The following is a 26295-nucleotide window of genomic DNA, read 5'->3' as shown; positions in this document are numbered from 1 at the left end:
TTGAAGTACATACACTTTCTGTACCGATGGCTCTTGTTTCTCAGTTTGAGGTCAGATAGGACTGCTGACCTATTATTTTGTAGAATGTTATCCATTCTATTCGTTTTCATTACTTGATCTCATTATTTAAATTGGAACTGAAGACATTTTGGGGCCTCTTGACACCGCTACAGAGCCGAAACCTGTGAACACCTATGAAATGCCAATAGTCACCCAACCAATTATAAATATATCAATTTGCTATTTATTAATGGGAAACACACACTCAAATTGTACAAAACAAATTCTATTTCAACTCATATTTATTTACAGTCTTATCATCTCAGTTCTTTATCAAACTAAAAAATACATCTTCATAAAAATAAGAAGTATAGAATGCTAAATACATTATACATAAATAAAGGATTTTAGAACTGATCAGCAAATAAATAATTTTAAATCTATAGCATATAATATTATTTCTGTACATGGAAAAAGTAACCAGAAACCAGATCAAAATTTTTTAATATAATTAGTTATCGAAGGTTCATAAAAAGTTTAAATTTTTCAGGAAAAAATTGTTTTGTTTTTTCTCTCAATAATTCTTAACATTTTTTAGAGTTCTGAATCTGAATTTCAGGTTTTCCATCTTCTCAACTATTTTACAAACATCAGGTATGACCAGGTCAAACATGTAATGTAAGTCACACATGTTATAGGAAGTTTTATTTGCATTAATTTTGTATGAATTATTAATCTTTGAAAAATGCTGAATTTTATATTAGAGAAAAAAAAACAAAAAAATGTTTCAACTTTGTTTACTTCAATTTTTGTAGCGAAGCTGGCGAGGTTGCAAACCTGAAATTCGTACAACAAAAAATATAAGAATTGCCGAGAAAACAAACTTTTTTCCCCTCCTTCGAAATTTGTAGGTAAAATATAATATTAGTAATTAAATAATATTCTGTTAACATTCATTTCCAAAATAATTTAATAATAAGAGGGAAAGATAAAAACGATTGTAAAATGGGTTCAAACAGGATATAATTGTCAACATAAAAAATATTTTACAAATCATCAATGCTTAGCAAGTTGTCGGTTCAATAGTCTCTCCTCCTCGTATTTGTCCCCAGCCGATCAACCTGTGGGGAAAAAAAAAAAAAAAATGAAAATTTAAGCGGATTACATGAAGACAAATCAAACCCTTTGATAAATAATACAGTAATATTATAAATACTGATCCTATTGAAATCTGAATTTGATTAATTAGGCCAAACAAATATTTTAGCATGTGTTAATATGGGGGCTGTAAACATTAGTTAAGGTATTTTATCTGGACCTCCATAAAAACTATCTATTGTGACACAATGTTTTAACTAAAAGCAATAAGATTTCATAATCTCATTGCACACTGGGCGGCCCTGTCTCGCATCAACCCATGAATAAAGAATGCACTTCTAAGCAACCTAATTTTTTAAAATTTTCTTAGTAGAAGGAGTAGGGGTGGTATGAATATGAACCAATTTCTGGCCAACATCTCTAATTAATTTTAAAGAGGCTAATACCTAAAACTGAGTCCCCTCAGACTCATATTGATAAGAGTATGAACGTTAAATAAAAGAAAGTAAATAATGGTCCAAACAAAAAACAGATCAAAGTTGTAAGGAATTCTGTGTGGTTGATAACGATAAATTTGTCAGTATGAGTAGCCCATCATTCTGTAGGATGTATTTCTTTTAAGAACTTATCAGGAAGGAAAACCCTCAGATCTCTGAGAGATCCCTTATAACAAGAGAGTAATTGATGTTTTGTAATATTAAAGGTGTTGCTAAGTTTTGCCAAACAATATAGTATTCAATCTCAGTGTAATTCCCTAGAGCATGATGGTTGTTCTCCTGATAGTAACCATAAATCAATTTTTTTTTTTTTTAGCCATCTTCGTAGTAAAGCATAATTTTTAGTTTTTGAAGAAAAAGTACAATAAGGTCAGATAGATATCAAGAAAACAGTATTACAATTTTCAAAGATTTGAAATGTAAGGCAAGACATATATTTGAGAATGTAAGTAAAACATCCATGGAATTAATTTAAACAAAAAGGCAAACAGAAAAGACCAAAGGTAAGATAGAGGATGTGACAAAGGATTTGAAAAAAAAATGCTATCAAGGTATGGTGTTGACAGAATGACTATGGCAAGGCAATAAGAAAGTGAAGGATCACTATATGAGACTACTGTACCAATAGTATAGAGATATGGATGGCACTGCAAATGAACCATAATCTTTGCATATCAATTTCAATATATGAAAATAAAGGCCCTCAGATCTCATAATCTTACTGCACACTGGGCAGCCCTGTCTCACATCAACCCATATAAGAGGAGAATAATGTATGTTCAGTGTAATTAATGTACTGTTATATTAAAAGTGTTGAATTGTGTTCAGTATAACAATGTAGGGTTGATTTACTGAGCAGTCCCCCTATGCTGTTTAGTTCTCGTCACAGGGCCAATCAAGAATAAAAATAAATCATCAATAAGAGTTAATAATAGTATAATTTTTGTTCATTTGTAATACCCACCAGTACTAGCAAACCTGCTAATACATTATAAATGATTGATATAAAAAGGAAATTTATTGTTGGTGTCGATAAAGATGAATGAGGAAAGAATTACAATTATGGTGAAGGACCACTGGAGGAGACTATTGTACACAATTTTACAGACAGATGTGTTTTATTAGCACAAAGAGAAAGACAAAAATAAACACCACCATCGCTGATTAAGAATGAATATCATAGAAACAGTGCCTCACTATCAACTAAATGCTTTTAAAGTTGATTTCAGCATTGGGAGTATCCATAATGAGCTTTTTTTCTATATGATTTCATCTCCTTGGTGTGCCTGAGGAACAAAAAAACAGTTTGGCCACTTGGTTGTAATAATCCAAGAGGGACGCTTTTCTCAAATGCAGAGTATGCAATGAGGCTTAGGTCCATTACAATCAAAGAAGTAACCATGGGAGCAAAGAATACTGGAGAACTGGAGAAGACACCTGAATGCAAATTAGAATATATTTACTGAGAAAAATATTGTAACGATATTCTTTTGCTGGGTTTCCTTCATGAAAAAAATCCTGCTTACTACAGCACCATCTAGGAAAAAGTTAAAACCATTCATCACAACATAGGACAGTAACAATCCATCTGGTATATCATTTAGCTGTAAAATTCCAAGTCCCATACTACTCATTTACCACTTTTGATCCAGGGTGCGAGTTTTTTTTTTAGTTGCTCAAGAAATAGCTATATATCTTTCAAAAGTTGATTAAAAAGCTTGTGATTTAGCAAGAAAAATGTATCAATAAGGATGACTACATAAGAAAACTATGTATTTTTACTTAATCGTTTACCTACGTTAATTAATAAATTTTTAAAAACAAATCTTTCTACTTCAAACTTACCACCCTTCCTAGAAATAGATTATATTACATTTCAGAGAAAATGATAGGGCTTCCAATCTTATTAGCTTGAGTAAGAAACTAGAATTGATACATGGTTTGCGCTTAACTATTGTAATAGACACTTAGAAAATAAAATAATAACCAACCTCCAATGTTTTTCGACTCTCCGACTAAGGGCTATCTTCTCTCCGATCTCCGTACAGACTGGATTAGTCAAACTGATCTTGGCTAAATCAGCCCTGGATGCAGTGACTCGACCACCAGTCGAAAGTGAGCCGATATTGACTAACAGAACTTCACTTCTGGTCAATTTTTGGACCTAGAAAAAGGTATCACATAGAGAAATTTTCAATGGTCATTACAAGTCATAGTTCTACCCTAGAATCAAGTAAAATTTAATGTTTAACCATAAAAATAAGGAAAAGAACAAAAGTTTATAATTCATTTAGATCTTAACAAAAACAATATGAAGGTGTAGGTTATGTACTATAGAAAATTTTATTATAAAAAAAAATGTATTTCATGATGCTGATTTGATAATTAATTAAGTAATAAACTGTAACAAGCCCTCAGATCTCATAATCTTATTGCACACTGGGCGGCCCTGTCTCAGATCAACCCATACAAGATGAGAGTAATGTATGTTCAGTGTAATTAATGTACTGTTGTGTTCAGTATAACAATGTAAGGTTGATATTCTGAGCAGTCCCCCTATGCTGATTGGTTCTCGTCACAGGGCCAATTAGGAAAGGAATATAAACAAATCATTATTAATAGCTTATTAGTTATCTGGAATGAATTGCAGTGGCGCTATCTATCAGAGACCGGCCATTCTAACATCGTTAATACTTCCCACCAAGACGAACAGCTTCAATTCATGTCACCAATTCCTTATTCAAATATTATATTGATTTATTTTTAAAATGTAAATGATTTTTATATTATAAACATGTAAATAGCATTATAATTGTAAATACATTGACCAAGGGGAATATACTAAATCACAAATAATTAGGTTCTTACAGGCGGTGCCTCTCACCGGCCTTTGTAGAGTTAACAGAATCATTACCCCATTGATGGTAAGACGTTCAGTATATTCTCTTGAACTTTCATTTCTTTTTAAAAATGATTTTTCTTAATTCAAGTCAAAGCACAAAGGTACCGTCCTGCATGACCTGGTGGCTTGCTATCCTGCAGGCTTGCATACCTCCTTTGTACCTACAAGAATAATACCCGCTAAGACGAGATTAACATCCTGTGAGAAATTATGGCAGTCCCCCGTTAGTCTCATCCTTGTCAATCACCTTACCGAATATATATTGAACACGCATTGTCTAAGCCTGCTGGTCAAACGAAATCAGAAAGAAAACGACCACCTCGACAGTATCAACATTTTATTAAATCTTGTATTCAGTACTAGGGAACCGAAGGTGCTTTATACAATAAAATCAAGTATATATAAAAAGAAAATTATATTTTGATTCTAAAATAAATAAATGGTTATTCTAAAAATGTTTATTACTTTCTTTATATCCAAAGTAAGGGGAGTATTATTGTAATGACGTCGAATATTTAATGAGCAGTTTTCACTGACCATGTTTTTAGAGCCCTTTAGTCCAGAAGAGGATTTTTGACCATTGATCAGTCTGTGCCACGATTAATCTATAAAGAGGGCTAATGGGTTTGTGTTTTGTTTTGTAGAACTCACTCCGTGTGCAAAAGGGAAAAAAAAACTTGTTTTAAGTCTTCTTAAAATTTTCATATATAACAATACTTCAAAGAAAAAAAAAAAAAAAACAGGAAAAATTTCATTTTCGAATAACTTAAAAATTAGATACTTATTAGCAGAGATACAATTTTGTACCCATTTTTTAAAACTTTCATTACCAACCAAGAGGAGAATATTGTAATTAATTTAAATTCTTGATGTACAGTTTAAAAAGAAAGGCATTTAACGTTATATGAAAGGCGATTAAATTCTCCAGAAAAAAGTTTAAATTGGACCAGCGTTTGTAGCCTAGTTTTAACAGTTTTGCTCAATTTTGCATGAAAATCACATAACTTTTGGTTTATCATGTTTTCGATATATACATCTCCAGAACATTCCAGATACTCATATTAAATTGTCTAATATTCTACAGGGCATTTACATTATTTATTTAATTAAAATGTGTTTATTTAAAAATATATGGATCCAACAATTAAAAAACACCTAGACAAGGAGAAAACATCCATCTGTCGAAGTCTGTGGGGGAATTTGAACTAAAAACATATATATAATAAAACTTAAAAAAAAAAAAAAATGTTTTATACTTAAAATAAAAACCAATGTTTTTTCACCGGTCAATAATTTAAAATCACAATATAGCACCAACTGAGCTCTTTCCTGTGTAGCCCTTCATACATAATTGCTAAGAGCTCTCTAATTAGAGGCTTTCAACAAAGAGAATCAATTGCTCTGGAGAGTAGGTCTGCTGCCCAAAATATTTCTTTCTAATTTTAGGGACAGGTTCCCAAAAAGTGAAAGGTATCTTACTTTTTATCAGAGTTACAGACCGGCCAGTTACCCATAGTCATGCGGACACAATTGCTCACTTAAATTGAGTAATCCTGCCCTACAACGGAAAATTGACTGTATCAATGCAGTGTCAAATTTATCATTTAAATATGGCATTACCGTCTTCAATATATAAATCTCCAGAATATTCAAGTTGCATCATAAAGTTTCATTAAATTGTCTATTATTGTAGAGGTAACTAAAGTTTAATTTAGAAAAAATGAAGATGGAGTATTTGAAGAAAAATGTTATAATAAGGGTTGGTGCTGACAGAGATGACTGTGGAAAGACAATTATAATTAAGATGAAGGATCATTACAAGAGACTATTGTGCCAATAATAATCACATTGTATTGGCACTCCATAATCTTTCCACATAAATTGTGATATATAAAAATAAAGGCCCTCAGATCTCATAATCTCATTGCACACTGGGCGGCCCTGTCTCGGATCAACCCATATAAGATGAGAATATGTATGTTCAGTGTAATTAATGTAATGTTGTATTAAAAGTGTTTTACTGTGTTCAGTATGACAATGTAGGGTTGATATCCAGAGCAGTCCCCCTATGCTGATTGGTTCTCGTCACAGGGCCAATTAAGAAAAGAATATGAATAGTTAATAATAGTTTGGTGTTAGCTATCTTTGGTGAGAAGTAGTAATTTTTTTTGTTAATTTGTAATATCCACCAGTACTAGGGAACCTTATTTATAAATTATATACGATAGATATAAAAAGAAAATTTATTTCTATTTTCAAATCAATCAAGTTATTCAAGAAATTTTTTAAAAATCATTTTCACTTTTCATTATAACAAGAATTACCATCAATAGACAGATTGATTTTTTAGTATACATTCATAAATGATAGAACAAAATTTATCTTATCTGACTGTGGTACCATATGAGACATAATAGCAATAGTGGTATATATGTCTTTAGAGAACATTGCAACTAGTGCTGGTATGAATTGGCCAGAACATGCACTTAAAAGTTTTTAAAATAATTACAAAAAAGAAAAAGATTATACATAGTTTGAGTTAAATGTATCTTTTATGTATGTAAGAGTGAATAAACATGTATATTGATCTTGTAGTACCAGAAGTGGCCATGCCACAAAGAAATATCTGAAATATAGCACCAGATGGAAGTCACAAATCTGTCTTGGTTTCCTCAGATAGAGTTGACTTTTAGGAATACTATGGTTTCATTAACTCATTTTAAGAAAAACTTACACTTATGTCATTGTTTCTCTAAAGGTCTGATATATATAAAAAATATACTGAAATGGAAAAAATAAAAAAAGGCTGAGTATCTCCTATGAAAATACAAATTAGAAAGTTCCAAAGACATTGATACTTAAATTTTTTTAAGCACTCACCTTTGCTCCTTTTTTGTCACCTTCCATTCTCACACCCAGTAACCTCTTTAAAAGGTAATAAGAAATTTCTAGTTCAATGAAGATTTTTGGAAGGGCCCCAACAGCACCCAATACCTGACCTACGAGACGATCTGCTCGGCAGAGGGTAGGGTCTATTTTGGTACCAACACCTGTTAAAAAAATTAAAACAAATTATATAAAATAGTACTGAAATTAATGGGTAAACAATCAAGTGTAATCTCCCTTTTATTCTGTGTTGCTGAGGTTGATATTGATGTCAAACAATATTAATAAAACAGAACATATTAATTAAAATATTATACGTTATTAAAATTTATAAATAAAGATATTAAAATTTCTTTAGCAATGCATTATTTCTTTTAATAAACTGAAAGACTTTTGACATTTAAATTATTATATAACAACATATGTTTACTCTTTTAAATTAATTATGCTCTTTGAATTCTATTGTAAACATATGTTATCTGATATCTTTACTTTTACTTGGTTTTGAGTAAGTAATTTAATATCCTAAGCTTACTAATTTTTTTAAATAAATTATTAGTGCTAAATATGATAAACAATTCATAAATATATTTTGAATTGGACAACTTCCTGAGATAGTACCATATACTAAGGTTAATTCCTTAACTGGGATCTATCCTATTAAAATTAATGTAATGTCTAAACTCTTTTTTATATACTATCTACCTCATACATCCAGGATGTAGGAGGAAGAAATGTATGAAAAAACAGAATAATATATTATTGGAATTATCTCTATAGGATGTTATCAATTAATGAGTGAGAGTGAGAGAAAGAGAGAGTTTACTCCATCTAAAATGTTTAGTAGATCAAACAAAAACTTACCTATTAATCCACCAGGCACAGCAAATGAAAGTTCATTCTGCTCTGCACATAGAGACACAATTCTTGAAAATATAGGTTTACATGTCAACCTTCCTTCACTATCTTTAGAAACCAGACCTGGTCGAACTTCTATTTCCATTCCAATCTAGATACAAAAATTTCAAGATAATATATATAAATATGTACCACTACAATGCATGAAGAGTCAGGGATGAAGTACTTTGAAAGGAAGTATTGTTATTAGACCAACGGTTGTGGAAGAAGATGATTCGCTCAGAATCAAGTTCATCCACCACATTTTTTCCCAATTAAGGGTACCCACATTATGAGGCTGAGTGGAACCTGAAGGGCTATTGAACCCACAATGGTCGACTCACAATACCAGAACAGAATAAATGGTTCTGTTCCAAGAACCATTTCTGATGGTCTAAAACTGTACGGAGCTGCGCAGCACAGGTTTTGGGAGGCAAAATCCCGTACTGCCCAAGCTAGGTACAATTCCAAACAATCAAAAGTGGTAATTGGAACAGATCTATAATTAGTCAGAGCTGGATTCGAATTCGAACGGGATGGGAATGGATAAATTCAAAGCCACATCCCTCCCACCACTATACACATATGTATGAATGTAATTTTTAAATAAATAGTTGTTTTTTATGTATAATGTTTGTAAATAATGTATCAACATTAATATTTATTAATTTGTTTCATTAAACCAAAAAGTATGTTAACCAATTTTTTTCAGTCAAATAAGGAGTGGAAAACATTGTTAAAAAAGCCAAGATGGCGGCACCATTCTGAAATCGGTAGAATCGCTGCTATGTTCGGCAAATTCAAATCACTTTATCTAATTTTCTATGATTGTATTTACAGTAATTTAAAATAAAAATACAAGAGAAAAATAAGTATTAAAGAAAAATATACACAAAGAAAATAATAGACAAAAACTCAAAACCGTTGGGTTACAATCGATGTTTAGATCGAGGATCCAAGATTGTAAACAAAGGTGAAGACTAATTTGTTTCAATAGGTTGTTGGATTGAACGTGTCCGGGGAACTAGGAGGACATCTCCAGGAAGAGGGGGTGCGGACAACCCTTTGTCTACTGTCAGGGTTTGATTAGAATATTTAGAAATTGAAGATTATACCATTAAAGGAAGAAAGAAACTCTTTGTTTGGATCGCCGAGAGATTGGATATGTACTGAAAAGAGTAGAGGACCAACCCTTTGTTTACAGTCAGAGGTAGCATTGTTAGAAAGAAGACGTCGAGACCCATCAGTAACCAAAGAAGAATTAGTTTATTCCGCCTAGGATTTAATTATATTTGTAAAAATAGCCATTACTTTAGCTAAGTATCTTTGTTCTGATTGTCTGGAAAACCCACCCCGAGATAAGAGTCAATAATGTTATAAAATTTAAAATAAATTCTCATACCTACTTAATATTTAATCATTTTATTTAAACCTTGTCATCTTTAAACCTAATTTTAGATCTGAGAATAAGTAAAAACTATAAAATTTCCTTTTACTTACTTTATTAAAATGATAAGTAGGAGAGGGCACCAGCTGGAATTTTTGAACATAAAGTAATTTCTTTAGTCGGCATACCAAAGGAACCGCCGGGCCGAGTCAATGACCCAATCGGCAAAACACTGAAAGTAATGTATAGAGTCTGTTATATATGTAGATAACAGAGGGCATGCACCCCCTGGGAACGGTTGACCGCATAGGTAGAGGTAAACACCTAAACAGGCCTTATCTCTCACCTGTGCTCTCTAAAAGCCTCGGGGAAAATACAGCGACCTCTGTCAAAGAAGAAAGCCGCCTTAATTTGAACATGAAAGGGAGGAAAAAGACAGAATTTCACCGAAGGTCATTGGACCTTCCCACCCCTTCTGAAGGGTAGGAAAAAGGGTGGGAGCATAGGAGAGCCAATCAAAAGAACGAAGATTGGAAGTGGGGAGGAGTGAGAAGTAGAGGGGGGAGAAGAAGCAGGAGGAACGGAGGACAGTCCTAGAAGAGGAGAGTCTGGAGGAAGAGAGAGCCGCTGACCAGTTGGAGGTCAGAGGAGGAAGTCAGACATTGCAGGGATTCAGCAACAGCCGCGGGGGTATAAGGCGGAAATATGGTGGACCGCAAGATCCGCTCAGCTACTACAGCCAAGCTTGATAAGAGCATTAAAATAAGTAAGACCTTTTCGGTTGTAATTTGAATGGCAATAATAAAATTAATAACTTAGAGTCAGTATAAATATCAAAGATCCCAACTGGTACTTCTCAATTCATAATATAACAATAAAAGTATAAGGAAACAAGTCTACCATGCTCTCTCATAATATTATTCTTACTAAGGAATATAACGATTGTAAATATAAAATATGTAACAAAGACTTTACTTTATAATTGAGAATCCCTGCTTGCCACCTCATATATAATAGCATAGTAAATTGGTGAACACAATACCGTTGGAAAAGAACTCCATTGATTAATTATAGATATTCATATCTAGCATTCCATAGCGGGGGGTCTATGGTATCTAGTGTTTGAATTAAATATAGCGTATACTTTTTCAGTCGGTTCACATCAAGAACCAATAGAGATACATAATACAAATACATAAATAAATGAATAAATTTCAATATAATATGTGTACAGGGAACCCCTAGTCAGCTTTAGAACCCCCGTACACGGCAAGAATATTATAATACACACATATGAACCATAATTTTTCATATTAATTTCATTATATGAAATAAAAGCCCTCAGATCTCATAATCTAATTGCACACTGGGCGGCCCTGTCTCATATCAACCCGTATAAGAAGAGAGTAATGTATGTTCAGTGTATTTAATGTACTGTTGTGTTCAGTATAACAATGTAAGGTTGATTTACTGAGCAGTCCCCCTATGCTGATTGGTTCTCGTCACAGGGCAAAACAAAAGGACTTTTGTATTTATTTTGAAGTTTTTTGTTTCCAATTATTTTATTTGATTTATTAGTAATTAACTATTAGTTTAATATTTCAGAATTTTTCAAAATGTTTCAATTTACTTTTGATTCATGAAGAAATTTCAAGTTTTTTATTACTTTTGTAATTGTACAATATGTTAATTATAAATAATATATGTACTTTTTCCAAGTTTTAACAAATAAAACCCTTTGGAACTTAAGTTGTAAGATTATAACTAATCATTTATATTTCAAGTAATGACTTTTTCTTTTTGTATCATATATTTTCTGTGTTCCTTAAAATTCCACCAACATGTTGATAGCTAGATTTTAAACAGTATTATTTTTTTATATATGATTTACACTAAGTAATTTTTTTTTGAATTATAAATATATACACACACACACACACACACACACAGGCATATAAAATTACAATAAGTTAAGCTATAAAATACCTTTCTTAATGAGAATACTTCGAGTAAATTTTAATTTAAAATAAATCTTAAATAATGTTAAGAATAGTTAATTTAAAAGCTGACAATACATACTGTAAGCACACCATGGAGAATACTGCCACCAGCTACACCTCCCTTCAGATCATCAACATCACAACCAGGTTTGTTTACATCAAAAGATCTAAATTAAGAAAAAAAAAATGTTACTTCAATAGTATTTCTCTTTTAAAAGTAGAAGTATGTAAATAAATTTTGTTTTGTTCCTAGTTTGACACATATTTGCAAACTTTATATTCGAACTAAAAAGAAAACTACTGTTATTGCAGTATTATCTACCACCACACCACACTCACTGTTCTTTAAAATCAGATGAATTTTTTCATATACTAATGAACCACCCAGTGCGAGCCACTCTGAATCAATTGCGATAATAAATAATATGTAAAAACGTGAGGTTAATTCTATATATTAATAATATGTATGTGTTCTACTTAACGATGCCTATTGAACAATGAAGAAAGCATACCAAAATAAAACACTGAACCAACATAAAAATGTTAGATATGGCCGACCACTTTTCAGTTACAGCTAAATGCACAAAAAAAAACAACCTACCCTAAGTCTTAAAGAGACCTGGGAGAGATTCAGGCCTTGCACTTGTATCTCAACCCGCTCTTGGCAGTTCAGAGTGAAACCTGCTACTTTTTGATCACATGAGATTTTTTATGCCTACCTACGCTCTAGATCAGTAGTCCCAACTTTTTTTGTCCCCTGGAAATTAATTTTAAAAAAATTTTAATAGCAATTAATAGGAAATATATATTAATGTTTCTACCTTTTTCATAAAATATAGCAAAGAAAGGTGTAAATTAGAAACATCTATTTTCGTCAGCAGTAATATTGTTGACTGTGACAACTTGCAGTTATTCATCATTCCCCAAATGCACCAGTGGCCATCACCGCAGTGCATACTTTGGGAATCACTGCTCAAAATCTTCATCTCCCACTCCTTCATTCCCTTCTTACTTACAGTCCTAGTCAGAAGTTTCATCCCTTTAACTAGGATTGTTCTCCTATCCTAGCATTAGTCTGATGCTTCATTTCTTCAACTGAAGTTATCATATATTACTTAGTCTGGAGCTTCATATCTCTAACTAAGACTAATCTTGCCTTAATCTCAGTCCTAAGCCTTATCCCTCCAAATAAGGTTAACCTAACATACTTCGGACCCAAAGTTTCACCCCCGATCAACTGTCACTGTCGGTATCCTATCAGTGCAGAGGGCTAATCCTTTGACACGGTCGATCCCTCCTCAATTTCTCTCGTTTCCTCAGATCAAACAGATATCTGAACATGCATTGTTGAGGGTCTTCAGTGAAGTAGCCTTCAGACCAGTATCACTTTCATTAAAGAAACTACACCAACCTTGAAATGACTAACTAAATTCAACAACAAATTTACTAACAAATGCAAATTAAAAGCCTTATACTTTTTTCCTTTCAGGATCAATTTTCACAGAATAAATGTATGTTACATTAAAATTTCAAAAATTACATTGGAACAATATTAAACAATCTATAATTATTTCAAAGTTGTATCTACTTAAAATGAATAATCTTAAAGTAAAATAGATTATTGAAAATTAATAATGTCAATAATATTAAAGGGAGTATCTTAGCGAATTTAATTTTCCATGATACCCATTGTCATGCTTGATTTTAATTTAACTATTTAACTTGATTTAATTTTATTGCACAAATATTTTGCTATGATACAAAAATATTTAGCTATGAAAAAACATACCTAATGACTATGAGCCGTGGTTGAGAAGTAAAATCTCTCATTGGGACTGGAATTTTTTTTACAATATATTCACAAAGTACTTCAATATTATATTTAAGCTGAGCAGAAATGGGAATAACAGGAGCACCCTCAGCTACAGTACCTGCAAATTAAAAATAAGTTTACATATATTTACACACACATACAAACATAATTAAAAAAAGGAATATACATACATCATACCTTAAGTATTACATAAACCAGACAGAGTAGAAAATACGATTATTGAGATTTGCTAATTAAGATCTATACACAAAGATTTTATTTTATTTTTTTTAAACTATACTTTCTTTAAAAACTATTTAAAATTTGACAGTCATTTGCTGACAGTAATTTTAATTTTTTTTGTTTTAATGAAATGAAACCAAAACAGGATTGATTACAGTTATAATATAAATAACAGATTACAGTTATAATATAAATAACATTTAAACCGACAGAGAGAGTGAATGAAGTGGCCACACTGATTTTAATAAACAGTTTTTTTTTTTTGTGATGTTTATAAATACATTCTTGAAAATAGACTAACTTTTTTATCCCTTTCATGTTCACATAACTTAGGACATTAGATACTCTTTGTTAAATCAGTATGACCAATCAAGAGAATAAAACAAAGAGGAGTGGTCTTGTCTGGTAGTATTCAATGAAAATTTACATTTGAAATGGCTAAAGAAAAGAATTAAAAATCATGTTCCGAGCTTATAAATATGTATCAATATCAGTAATCAATTGCACACTAGTTAATAAATTGACATCGAAATAGTGAAATAACACATTAGCTAGGGTTATTATAGCCTAAATAATAAAAAAAAAAATTATATAAAACTAATAATCATTAATTCCACAATAGTGTATATAACTGATAAGATCTCATGATGATTTGAAGTCTTATTTTCATTTTATTTTGTCAAATAAAAATCAATACATCTTACCTTGAACAAATTTAAGTATTTGTTCATATTGTTCCTTAGCCTGAGCTTCTTTCACTAAATCGATTTTGTTTTGAAGAATTAAGATATGCTTTAACTTCATAATTTCAATAGCTGCAAGATGTTCTGAAGTTTGGGGTTGTGGACATGATTCATTACCAGCTGAAAAACAAGATTTTGGTCAATGATGGGTCTGTCGATCCTAGTTTCTAGTAGTAGGTAATTAACATGGCAAAATTTCTATCAACTAATGTAAAAATTCACCAACTATTCCATCTTCACAGTTAATATGATGGGCAAGTTTTTTTTTTTTTATTTTTTATAATAAATGTATATTAATTTTTAGTTATGAGTTGTAAACCACAACAGAAAAGTCACCATCTTTCAATTATTTTGTCAACAAATTTATAATGTAGTGGACACTCAGGTAATTTCACATGTCAAAATCATACCAATGAAACAAAATTAATTTCAGATACCAAAAGAAAAATAGTTCAATATCTTTCCAACATAAAAGCCGACTAACGCACCTAGACAAGGTAGTCATCAGACAACTACATCCCTCAACACTACCCGCAGCAATCAAAGAAGAATTGATGGCCACAGGGTATAAGGTAGGTCAAATCGTAAATTTACTAAAAGGAAAGAAAGATGAAGATGGTGTAACAAACAAAATAGCCCTTATTCTTAGTAAATCTAGAGCAACACCATGCATAGAAGAAATTAATAATGCTAACACCAAGCGGACAATAATGCACAGACACACAAAGCACTATTGTCACCCATTACCCAGGGATACTAAGTGAGGCAAATAGCTTAAATCCAAAGAGCATAGCAAGCCTAAGCTAACACCAGCAGTGCGCACTTTGTAATGAAAAAGGACACCGAGCTAACTATAATCAGTCTTAGAGTATTTCTCGTGCTGTGAACATCTCTGTTTAGGGAAGATAAATCAAAAGTTTCATGTACCAACTGTTAAAATAAATATCATATTAAATGTATCAAAGTTGAAAGCTCGGACCCAGATATTACTAAAAAATGGATTTGTGCGGAATGTGAATTAAAAGGCAATGAACCCAGCTCAATGATTCATCTCTTAAAGGGCCTAATTAAAGAGGTTAAAGAAATGAAGACTAAGCTTCAGGGCATTGAAGAGTTGAAAGACATAAAAGACTCTCTTCAAAATCAGGCAGAGCTATCCTTTGAAAACATGGAAAGACTACAGAAAATTGAGCCCTCCTGGAGCAGCAGAAAAATAAAGTGGAGGAATTATACGTAAAAAAAAAAAACCTTGAAGTTAAATTATCGGACCTAGAAGGTAGACTTAATCAGGCGGAGCAAAATAATCTAAAAAACACTTTAGAAATTAGAGGCATCACGGAGAAGAAGGGACCATGATCGGAACGATTCTTAGTACTGGAGTAGGCCTTGGCGTGAAACTGTGTTCGGACAATCTGGACCATGCGGTACGGCTCAAATCTAAACAGGAAGGAGGCCCAGGCCCTATTATAGTGAGATTCGTCCGTCAAACACTTAGAGATGAGCTGGTGCGGCAAAGAACTAAGAGGGATTTATCCACTCACCACTTAGACTGGGATGAAAACTATGCGCACCAGTATATGTGAGTGAAGCAATGACATAGCAATTATCAACATTGAATAAATAATCAATTTATATTAGATAATGGGAATACTACAATAGTAAAAAATTGAATGTTATCTATTTTGCATACACTTTTATAATCAACTAGTAAGTTACCAATAAGTAAAAGAGCAGCATCCATGACAGCAGCTCCGTTAAGCATAGTAGCCATAAGAATGTCGTGACCTGGGCAATCAACAAAGGATACATGCCGCACCACCTAAAAGATTAAATACAACAAACATAAACATACAAAATTACAGACTGAATTACATTTGGTAAAAGGAAGTTTATTAACAGAATGTATTTATTATAATTTTCCATATCAGTTATCAACATTTACTCGAAGTTGGTTGACTTAGAAAAAAATAAGAATATTAATAATTAATAAATGCAACAGTTTAATATATATAAAATTTCAAAAATAGGAGTTTGAAAAATGTATGAACTTTTTTAGTTTAAATGAAATTTTATAAAGGAACATTTAGCGTTTCATCAAAAACTTAACTAAACCAATATAAAACTTATTTAATTTGATACATAGATGATTGATCGTATGTGAATAAGTAGGAAATGGTTATGGTCAGATGGATCACACCGATCACAACTGTCATGAAGAAGGCCTGCAGAGTGGATTGAAATACAGAGCATTAATAAGTAGTTTAAAACAATTTTTTTGTTTTTTCTTGACCACAACAACCCAGACCAAAATTTGCACTTAATGAGCACAAGAAAAGGCTGACTCATACATATCAGAAAGGGTTAAGATTAAAATACTGTTAATTATGTACATACAAAGAATTGAGATAAATTAGAATTAATTTTTGAAGAATCTTCATTTAAATGTGAAGATTTCTTTACCATTACAGATGAGGCAAATATTAAAAATAAAACCTTCGTTTGGAAAACTAAGTCTAATAATATTGAGAGTTCAGGATGAGTAAAGTAATAAATATAGTTGTGATAAATTATTTCTGAAGTGTGTATTTTTGTTGGTATATCATATCTCCCTTATTACTCCCCTTACTTAAGAAATTACAACCATGCAATATTTTATTTTAAACTGGTGCCCAATTACAGGTTTCATTTGCCCTTATCTTGGCTATTTTTTAATATACACAAAAATGTAAAGAATTTCGTAATCATTATCCCAAAGCCTAAACAAGGGAAGAAAAACACTGTGGCTTCGTTTTTATTTAACATAAAGTTGGTTCCAAAATGATCCTCGGAACTTAATATCTGCCATTTTACTTCAATTGATCAGTAAGTAAAAAGAGTGCTAGAAATTAAAAAAAAAAAAAAAGAGAGAAAAAAAAAAAAGGATGCATTATCTATCTAAGAATAAAATTACCTGGAAATGGCCCGGGCAGTTAAGCCGCAGACAAGGTAAGGTGTCATCTTTAGATGAACCTCCTGATATGTAACAGCCAGGCCTTGGGCAACTAGGATTATCGCATTGGTAAATTTTAGCATTAGCATAACCTAAAATAGAACAAAACAAATCAGTATCACTTAAAAAATTAAATCAAATGTGAAAAGAACATTTCTTGATAAAATTAAGAAAAAGGTAATTGATACAACTTTCATGGGAAACAAATAGAACATGTCATTTTTATAAATATAGGTCTTAATAATATGATAAAATGAATAATTCTAACAACGATGGAATCGAAATAGAAGTGTTATTTTAGTAATAAGCAAGAAACTTTAACGTAAGAATGTAAGGAAAGATGTTTCTTTATAATATACCGAGATTATATTATATAGTATTTATAACAAAATATTTCAAATGATGGATAAAATAGGTGTTGTATTGAATCAACCCATTGCTCAGAAGACCAATATTGGACTTAAACAAAGTGAAATAGGATAATGAATAATACTTAACAATTATCAGCCAACAAAATAAGTAAACTTACGTAAGTCAACCCAAGAATGAAAATTAATGAACCTTTCTCCTTATATTTCTCATAAATAATTAGACTATAAACTGTACTGAAAGTAAATGAATTTAATTTATAATAACATAATTAAAGTGCCCCAATCAAAAAAGAATTAAATGAAAATTTTTTTTTTTCAAAGATACTGATTAGGTTGGAAAATGAGGTAATTGCCTTAACTAGCCTGGTATTAATTCTGAGTGTTCCCAAAGCAGTTATCTTCTTTTCCAAATGATTGGTCTTGAAACACACCACTGGATCAGTAAAAGAAATAATTTTGGAAATTTTGGCACTTGCCTCTTTTATAACAGGAACGCTTTAATTGTAAGAAATAGAACAAGTATGTTTTAAATCAACTATCAATTCCAAAGAACAAAATAACTTAATTTATATATCGGCAAAGATCACTGCAATAAACATCTACTATAAATCAAAATTAAAAAAACAGATAATACCTATACAGCATAATTTAAAGCAATTTATTTCATAAAACCAGCATAACATATATTCACAATAAACTACAACCCAATAGAAATACTAAAATTGACTGTTTTTAAGAAAGAATACAGAAGCCCGCTACCCTTAATGTTATTCAACATGGTACTGGGAATGATTACAAGAGCAATCATTAAGTTACAAGTATTTGTACTCATCTGATACAAGATAATGTGGTTATCACAAAAAATACTATAATTCAATTTGGATCATATTTGGAATGAGAAAACATTGGACAAGAAAGGTAAGACTCAAATTAAATAAACAAAACAAAAAACCTATTAAAAGAGTTGAGGACTTTAAGAATTTCAATACAAATTTAACTGAAGACATAGCAAAAAGAAAAGATAAAGACAAGAATACCTATTTTTCATTTAATAAATACTAATAAAAATAGAATTACAAAGTAAAATATATGATCTACCAAAATAAAAGTATGAGCAATATCCTATGTAAGTACAGTTAATCATAACTGAACAATGGGTAGATTAAAAAAAAAAAAAAAAAGGTTTATTAAAACAAACATGCAATATCTAATCAATAAATAAAATAAAAATACACTACAGCACAAAAAAAACTTATAATATATAATTTTTTTTTTTAAATTCAACTCTCACTATTTTCTGCATAAATACTGACCTTGTTAACTGACTTATTCAAATCCTTCTATCTTCAATTATTTTAGACCATATTATTTTATGAAGAATATTTAAGTTAATACTACTATATTAAGGTTATAAAACTAATAAGTAGTGTTTAGTTTGCTATATAGATACTATATTTAGAGAGAATGATTTAAAGTTAATTTACATATTTTTAACTATTTATTTAAGTTTATTGAAGTAAATGCTAGTTTAATGTACAAAAAAAATACATATCTACATTGCCATAAGTACATCTGAGATAGTCCTGATTTAAAGTAATTTTTTGCTTAGAGTGCATTTTTGTTCCATCTTACACAAAAGAATATAAATAAAAAATGTGCAAATGGTCTACAATGCATCAGAAACAGCTGATGTTTTCAATGATTCAGTTTCATTCTCTTCTTCTTTTTTCCTCTCTCACTTTCAACAATATATCACCAACAAATAGGGGAAACAAAGGTGGTAAAGTTACCAATTTTCATAGAAGTGGCTACTTGAAAGCCGTCCTCTGCCAAAATCAGATAACTTATCAGAATGTTGGAGCTTAAAGCCTATATAAACCGATGTTTCATAGCCTTATCTTTTGCAAAGATGCTATAGCTATCAGAGTCTTGCACCTTGGGTCTCTATGGTTAAAACCTGATGCAATGCACTGCTAGTATATTGTCCAAATAATGGACTTTATCTTGGCCTCCCTTTAATAACACCATTATTTCCTACAGATATAGTACTTAAAACTGACCTTAAAGTAAATGATATAGTACTTAAAAAATAAATAAAAATTTCATTCATAGCTTTATAGCCAAGTACTTGTAGTAGGAACTGAGAGCATTACAATCAGGAAATCATTATATAAATCGAAGGGTATTGTCATAACAAAGTTTTGATATATAAGTTCAACATTCAAAATAAAGGTTCATAAAGGATTTAAAAAAAAAAAAAAAAAATGAAATATTTGAATATTAAAGATTATACAATTCAGTTCCAAATGATAAAAAATAGTACCAGCTGGATATTAGCCTGAGGTGTTGAATTTAATTCTATGGCAGATCCAAGGAATAAATCTTAATGTTCTTACTGTAAGTAGAAAAGTTTGGTAACAAGTAAGATTACTCATACTTTCTGTCCTATTTGGAGTATTTAAAGATATTATTCAAATAAAAGTAACAAACAAACGTTGCCTCTTCCGCTAAGGATTATTCGAAAATAATATTATTTTCGACAGAAATTAATTGAATTAACTATTGTCTTCCTATGGCACTACAGCCGAGATCTTTAGTGATATTCTTAGAGAATTTCAATTACTTGAGGAAGAGGAGAAAGCCTGGAGGAAGTTATCCCCCATTATGGTACAACGTACTATACTTTTCAAGGTACAGTATTAGGCTAACCGTCCGCTGTTAGTCTTCTCTCTTATTAGGTGCAATTCAGCAGTGTCCTTTACAATGACATAACTCCCAAGTTCAAATACTTAGAATATAAAATAAGTGATAAATAGATTTAGATTTATGACAACGGATCTGTGGACCAAACCTGAAGGGAGTCAGTTAATAAATTTATAACATCTTGAAAAATAACATCATGATTTCCTGAGATATATTGAGTAGAAACAGCACTTCAATAATCTGAAATATCTAACCGAAAAGGTGAAGATAAATTCCTAAAACTACAGGGTAAAGTAGTCTTATCATTATTTTTAATATCAATGAATACAATATGTGTCCCCTAGACCAATATAACAGATTAATTTATTCGTATATACATGAAATGAATGATAAATAAGAACTTAAATACTTGTCAATAAAATATTTCATCCAGAAAAAATTTATAATAATGGTTAAAAAATAAAAATATTTCTTTAAAACATTATCATTGAATATATTACTAGCAATAATTAATCTTGTAAACTTGTTGACCGATAGAAATAGCAAAGAACATAATTTTTAATTGAGGTGTTAAATGCATAAGTGGTATAAACCAAATCTGAAGTTTCAAGATATTCAAAATTTTAGAAGCCATTTGAAATTCTGAGAAAAAAAAATTTTTTATTGTTTTCTTTTTTAACTTTTCAGTCACAAATGTATCCAATAATTTGAAAACATTGAAGTTAATGTGTTAATAAAATAATTATTTTTAATATGAAAATATATTGTGATGAAACCAAAATGAAATACATTCTTAATGAACACCATTTTAGCTCTTAACCAATTAACTTTAAATTCATAACAGATTTATATTGATTTTATAATTTGTTCAGGAAAATGATAGTAAAAAATAACATAATCCAGGCCTTATTACCGCACTAAGGAATTGAAATAAATTATGTAAAAAAAAAAAAATTAAGATATAAAAATATGATGGATTGGATCTTTTAGTTATATAACAAATTGTAATTCAAAAGACGACCTTCTTACTATATGGTATATTAAATTATTAATACAACAAATTTGGTATGAATATTGTCACCTAGCTTCACTAAGACCCTGCTATATAGTAAGACTGTTATTTAAGTTTAAGCAAATAAATATAAAAGTAACACGTCAAAAGCCAATATCACTGTGACAACTGTACACCAAACTTTTCCCTGTACCCTTCCAGATTTACAATGCTGCACAACATTGTTTCAGGGAATCCTTTTTTTGATAAGAACCCAAATCGTGAAATCACAAAGACACATAAATTACTCTGAATACATGGTAAAATGTAGTGAGTCTGGTCCACAACAGATCAGTTACGACTCAGTCCTAAATTCCTGGCATAGATTGAGAAAGAACATAGAACCAATTCAATTAAAAATAAAGTTTTTTTTTTTTTTAATAGAAAAATTTTGAGCTTAAGACTGAGTTTCAAAAACTGATACACACTAATTGTGATAATTTTGGAAAAGTTCCTAGTCAATTATTCTAACAATGACATATGTGGTTTGTTATTTCTTTTAAAGTTTACACATTCTCCCTCCCAGTCTCTTAAACAGCTTAAACCAATTTTAAATTATGTGATATAAATTGGAAGATTAATAGTTGACTGTATGTAGTAGATTGTAAGAAGATAGTACGGGTAGCAGTCAATAAAGGCACAAAGAAGTGAAAATTAACTTTACGTTGGAAACCAACATTTCATTCCACTTTGCAGACCCTTCATAAGAGTTCAGTACATCAAGAAGTTTCAGAATGTGGAAGACATCGTTATTAACATCACTAAAAATGCTCTTAAGTAGTCAGAAATCAATTGTAGTATCACTAGTAATTTGCAATCTTCCATACCTTACCCTAACAAAATAATATAATAAAATCACTACATAAGAATAATTAGAAGAACAAATTGGTTGTTTAAAAAAAGAATGCTGATTGATCTACTGATAGAAATCAAGTTATGACATGATACATTTAAAAAGAAATGAGATCATGGTGATTGACGAACACTAGCCAGCTAAAAAATACTGCATCACCACAGACAAGAATCAACCCAGGTAATATTCATGATTATTTTAGAAAAACAAAACAAAATGAGACAAGAAAATAAATAAATTGTATTTTGTACATATAATTCATTCCAGTAAAAAAGTTCCTAAATATGAACTCTTTTTTTTTAAAAAAAAAAAAAGGATAAAAAATTATCAAAACAGTCTTTAAACAGAGCTTTGGAATTTTACTTAGTAATTCATAAAATCAGTCCAAATATATTTATATTTACAATTGTATAACAACTTACACTTAACAAAAAAAAATTAATATTTACATATTTGAAATGTTTCTAAACAAATAAAACATGACTGGCTTAATGCATCATAAAACAGAATGATTAAAAGAAAGAGATATATACAGATCAACTTCTGATGTTTCAACTGTTTGTTATAAATGTTAAAAGATCTAATTTACAATGAAGAGATTTGATCGAGCAAACAATTGATACAACATTAATCTACATAATGTAAATTTGGAAGATACTAATAGCAATAAAATACCAACTTATATATCTTAAAATATTCTTCTAAAAAAAAAAGAAAAGTTTTTTAAATAAAATAATTGTAACTGATCTGACATTAAAATGAAAATTGATTTTTTTTTTAATTTTCAAGTCAAATGTGTAAAAATCATGATACACAAACATATAAATACACATATAACTTTTAAAGCAAACTTTCAATCAATAATTATAATTTATTAAATTATTTATAAAATAAGTTCTAACGAGTTTCACAATGTCCTTAATCAGAAAGTTACATCAAAGCAGAATTTTTAATAACTAACAGCAGTCAATTAACCACAATGCACTAAGTGAACTTAACTAGTAAAAGCCATGAAAATATTTATATTTTAAAAGTTACATATATCAAAATATATTTTTTCTATTTAGTAAAATATAGAAATTTTTAAAAAATAAAATAACTGCTTTTTAGAGAAATTTTAAACAAGACTAAATGTAATTAACAAATTTTATTAACAAATAAAAGTTTTAATATAACACAAATAATCGATTAATAACCTAGCACATTCGCTGATTGTCAAATGCGAATGTATCAATCAATACATATAAATCGTAACAGAATTTTTTTTTTAAAGTAATTATTTCTGCTCAAATAATAACAAGTAATGAATAATCATAGTAGCAAATATTTTCAGCATTAAGACCCCAAAAATATAAATTAATACTCAAGGTAATACCATCCTTGGACTGTTCAAATTTAAAGATAAATACCATTTCATGAATTTATTGCAACACTTAAAGCTTTTAAAAAAAAAGAAGTAAGAATCTACACTACTCGAAACCAAGTGAGTAAAACTCACTACTAATCTCCTTAGATAAAATTTGTCAAAAATAAAAACACATTAAAATAGAAATGTCCGACAATTTGGAGAATTGCATTTACAAAGTGTTCGAACATCTGTATTAGAAACAGATTTCCCCCGTTTATCACTTTTCTCTATAGGCTGACACAAATAATCAAATGTTAACTCTTCGTAAGCATTTATAACTCTATTGGAATACAGCCCGAGACGAGGAATGTTAGGATCCAAGCATTCAACCCATACAGCATATACATCTAAATTAGGGCTACAGGAATGATTAATAAAATGGGAGATATTTCCATATTCCGCTGCATCAACAGTATAAGGGAAATCCTTATTATCATTAAAATCAAGATCAAAGAGATAAGTTCTGCCTTCGCGATCATACTGTTTACCTCTACGGTCTGCTTCTTCAGTAGTAATGACTTCTCCAACATACTCTGTTACAAATTGCCCTTTAGCTATTTTCTGTAAGGTACGAACGCCCCAACCACAGCCGTTGTTAGTTTTAAATATAGAAACATCAACTTTCCTACCATTCTGAAGGATTCGGTTAGGACAATCATTACCACACTTGCATTTAGAATTACATTCATAAATGGGACTACCCTTGGGAACTTGGAGAAGACCCTTGTTATTGTAAGCTGGACCTCCATAACCTTGTTGTACACAATAACAAACTTTATTGCAATGAGAACTACAATCACATCCAATAGGAGGGTCCTCAGGAATTTTTAATCCTAAACTCTGTTTATACTTATTGATGTACTTAAAATCCATTGGCCTCGATTCTAAATCAACACAATTCATAACATAGACGTGAGCAGTGTCTGTGGAAATTTCGTTTATCTCACGCTCCCAATCACGAAGATTTTGTAATTGCAATGTTCTTCTCTTTTTGAGCTCAAGTATCATGCATTGATTTCGAAGTTCTTTAATTAACTTTTGGTCACGGGCTTGCTTGGGAAGTCTAGATACTAGTTTTAAAAACTGCTCATGTTCTTCTTCATTGATAGGGGGAATCATATCGCCTTCTGATCTTAGGTACTGATTTGCAAGTTTATCAATATCATCATCAGAAAAGTGATTTATCCATTTTTTAAATGAATATACTTGTGACTCCCACCTTACCGTTTCCCCTAAAGAAGATTCAAAATAATCAACAACTGTCTCTAAACATCCTTTGAGATTCTCAATGGGCTCCCACGTGCTGGTATCTGCGGGCCACCCTTGCCACTTGACAAAATAATTAGTCACCTTTCCATTAGCTTCTTGATGTTCCAATATTTTTTCAACTTCAAAGACGTCATTATCACAGTTGTTAACAATTGGTGAACTGACACGAACAGAACGTTTTCTTTTTTTCCCTCTCTTCACCTGGCCACTTTCCCCTGTTGTCGGCTGCAAAGAGTGATTATTCATCTCTGAAGATCCTTCTACTGGAGTCATTCTGCAAGGGAAAAGTGCCAGGACTTACTTAGGCTGTCTTCATTAGTTGTTACTATTATTATATAATCAATTGCATTCAATGACATAAGTTTAATGAATAAGTGTCTACTTAAGAGAAATTACTTTAAATTTAACTATTTTCACGTAAAATTAAATTATACTAACCTAATTTAATGGTAATATTCCTCTCAAGTTCATTCTTGAATCTTACAGTCTGTACACCGGAGACAGCTTTGACAACCGTTGATTTTCCGTGCGCTACATGCCCAATCGTTCCTATAAGAAAAAAATAATTATTTAGTCAATAATTTATTTAATACACAACATAAATAAAGATATTACATTTTTATCTTTCTTATCATGGAACAAGAGGTTATGGTAGAATGGATGATAAAGCTACTAGGAACTAAGAAAAACAAAATAGTTAGTCTAAGTAACCTTAGAACATTTTTAATTACCATTTAAGGCATTAAGATGCAAAAGGGGATAAACCCATTTTTTAAAAGTTTTCTATTCTATTTAGAAACCTCATCATGGTGGAAAATGATTATTCTCTCAAACAGAACTAAATCCTATCTAACTTTACATTCCAAGCTGTGACAAGATTTATAAGGAGATAAAATCCTGTGATAAAAAGGCTCCATAAGAATTCACAAAATGCATAATTTTCGCCAATGAAGTCATCAGGCATACTGAACATTGGACTCAGTTTAATTAAATACCACAAGTCATAAATCAATATGCTAACATAGGTGAAACATTATACTAACAATGAAAACTATAGATTTAATGAAATATTGTGTAGCATTTTTATTATTGTTAATACTATTTAAACCATAAAAATTTATAAATAATAGGGATTAATAAAAATAGCTGTTTAGATCACATATATATATATACATATATACACAT

The 26295-nt window shown here is 30.5% G+C and overlaps 1 protein-coding gene across 2 annotated transcripts in view; it reads right to left on the bottom strand.

The window, feature by feature from the left end:
* Positions 1–1006: 1006 nt before the first annotated feature.
* The window catches only part of LOC106689006 (eukaryotic translation initiation factor 2 subunit 3), a 27970-nt gene continuing 2681 nt past the window's right edge, over positions 1007–26295 (bottom strand). Inside the window, exons 3-12 of one of the 2 annotated variants that reach the window (XM_014433741.3) lie at positions 25549–25659; positions 17417–17547; positions 16183–16285; positions 14428–14586; positions 13457–13598; positions 11747–11834; positions 8248–8392; positions 7378–7547; positions 3587–3759; positions 1007–1121 (exon numbers count right to left, since the gene is read on the bottom strand). In XM_014433741.3, the coding sequence (XP_014289227.1) occupies positions 1064–1121; positions 3587–3759; positions 7378–7547; positions 8248–8392; positions 11747–11834; positions 13457–13598; positions 14428–14586; positions 16183–16285; positions 17417–17547; positions 25549–25659 (1280 nt within the window). In that variant the 3' untranslated portion in view covers positions 1007–1063. Of the gene's footprint in view, positions 1122–3586; positions 3760–7377; positions 7548–8247; positions 8393–11746; positions 11835–13456; positions 13599–14427; positions 14587–16182; positions 16286–17416; positions 17548–21420; positions 25385–25548; positions 25660–26295 lie in introns of those variants that run through there. The other variant, XM_014433742.3, reaches the window with a different exon arrangement.

Source organism: Halyomorpha halys, unplaced genomic scaffold (assembly GCF_000696795.3).
Source record: "Halyomorpha halys isolate HHAL.00 unplaced genomic scaffold, Hhal_1.1 Scaffold1257.1, whole genome shotgun sequence".
NCBI lineage: Eukaryota > Metazoa > Arthropoda > Insecta > Hemiptera > Pentatomidae > Halyomorpha > Halyomorpha halys.
The sequence above is the reverse complement of the archived record's forward strand: the minus strand, read 5'-3'. Positions and strand labels throughout refer to the sequence as shown.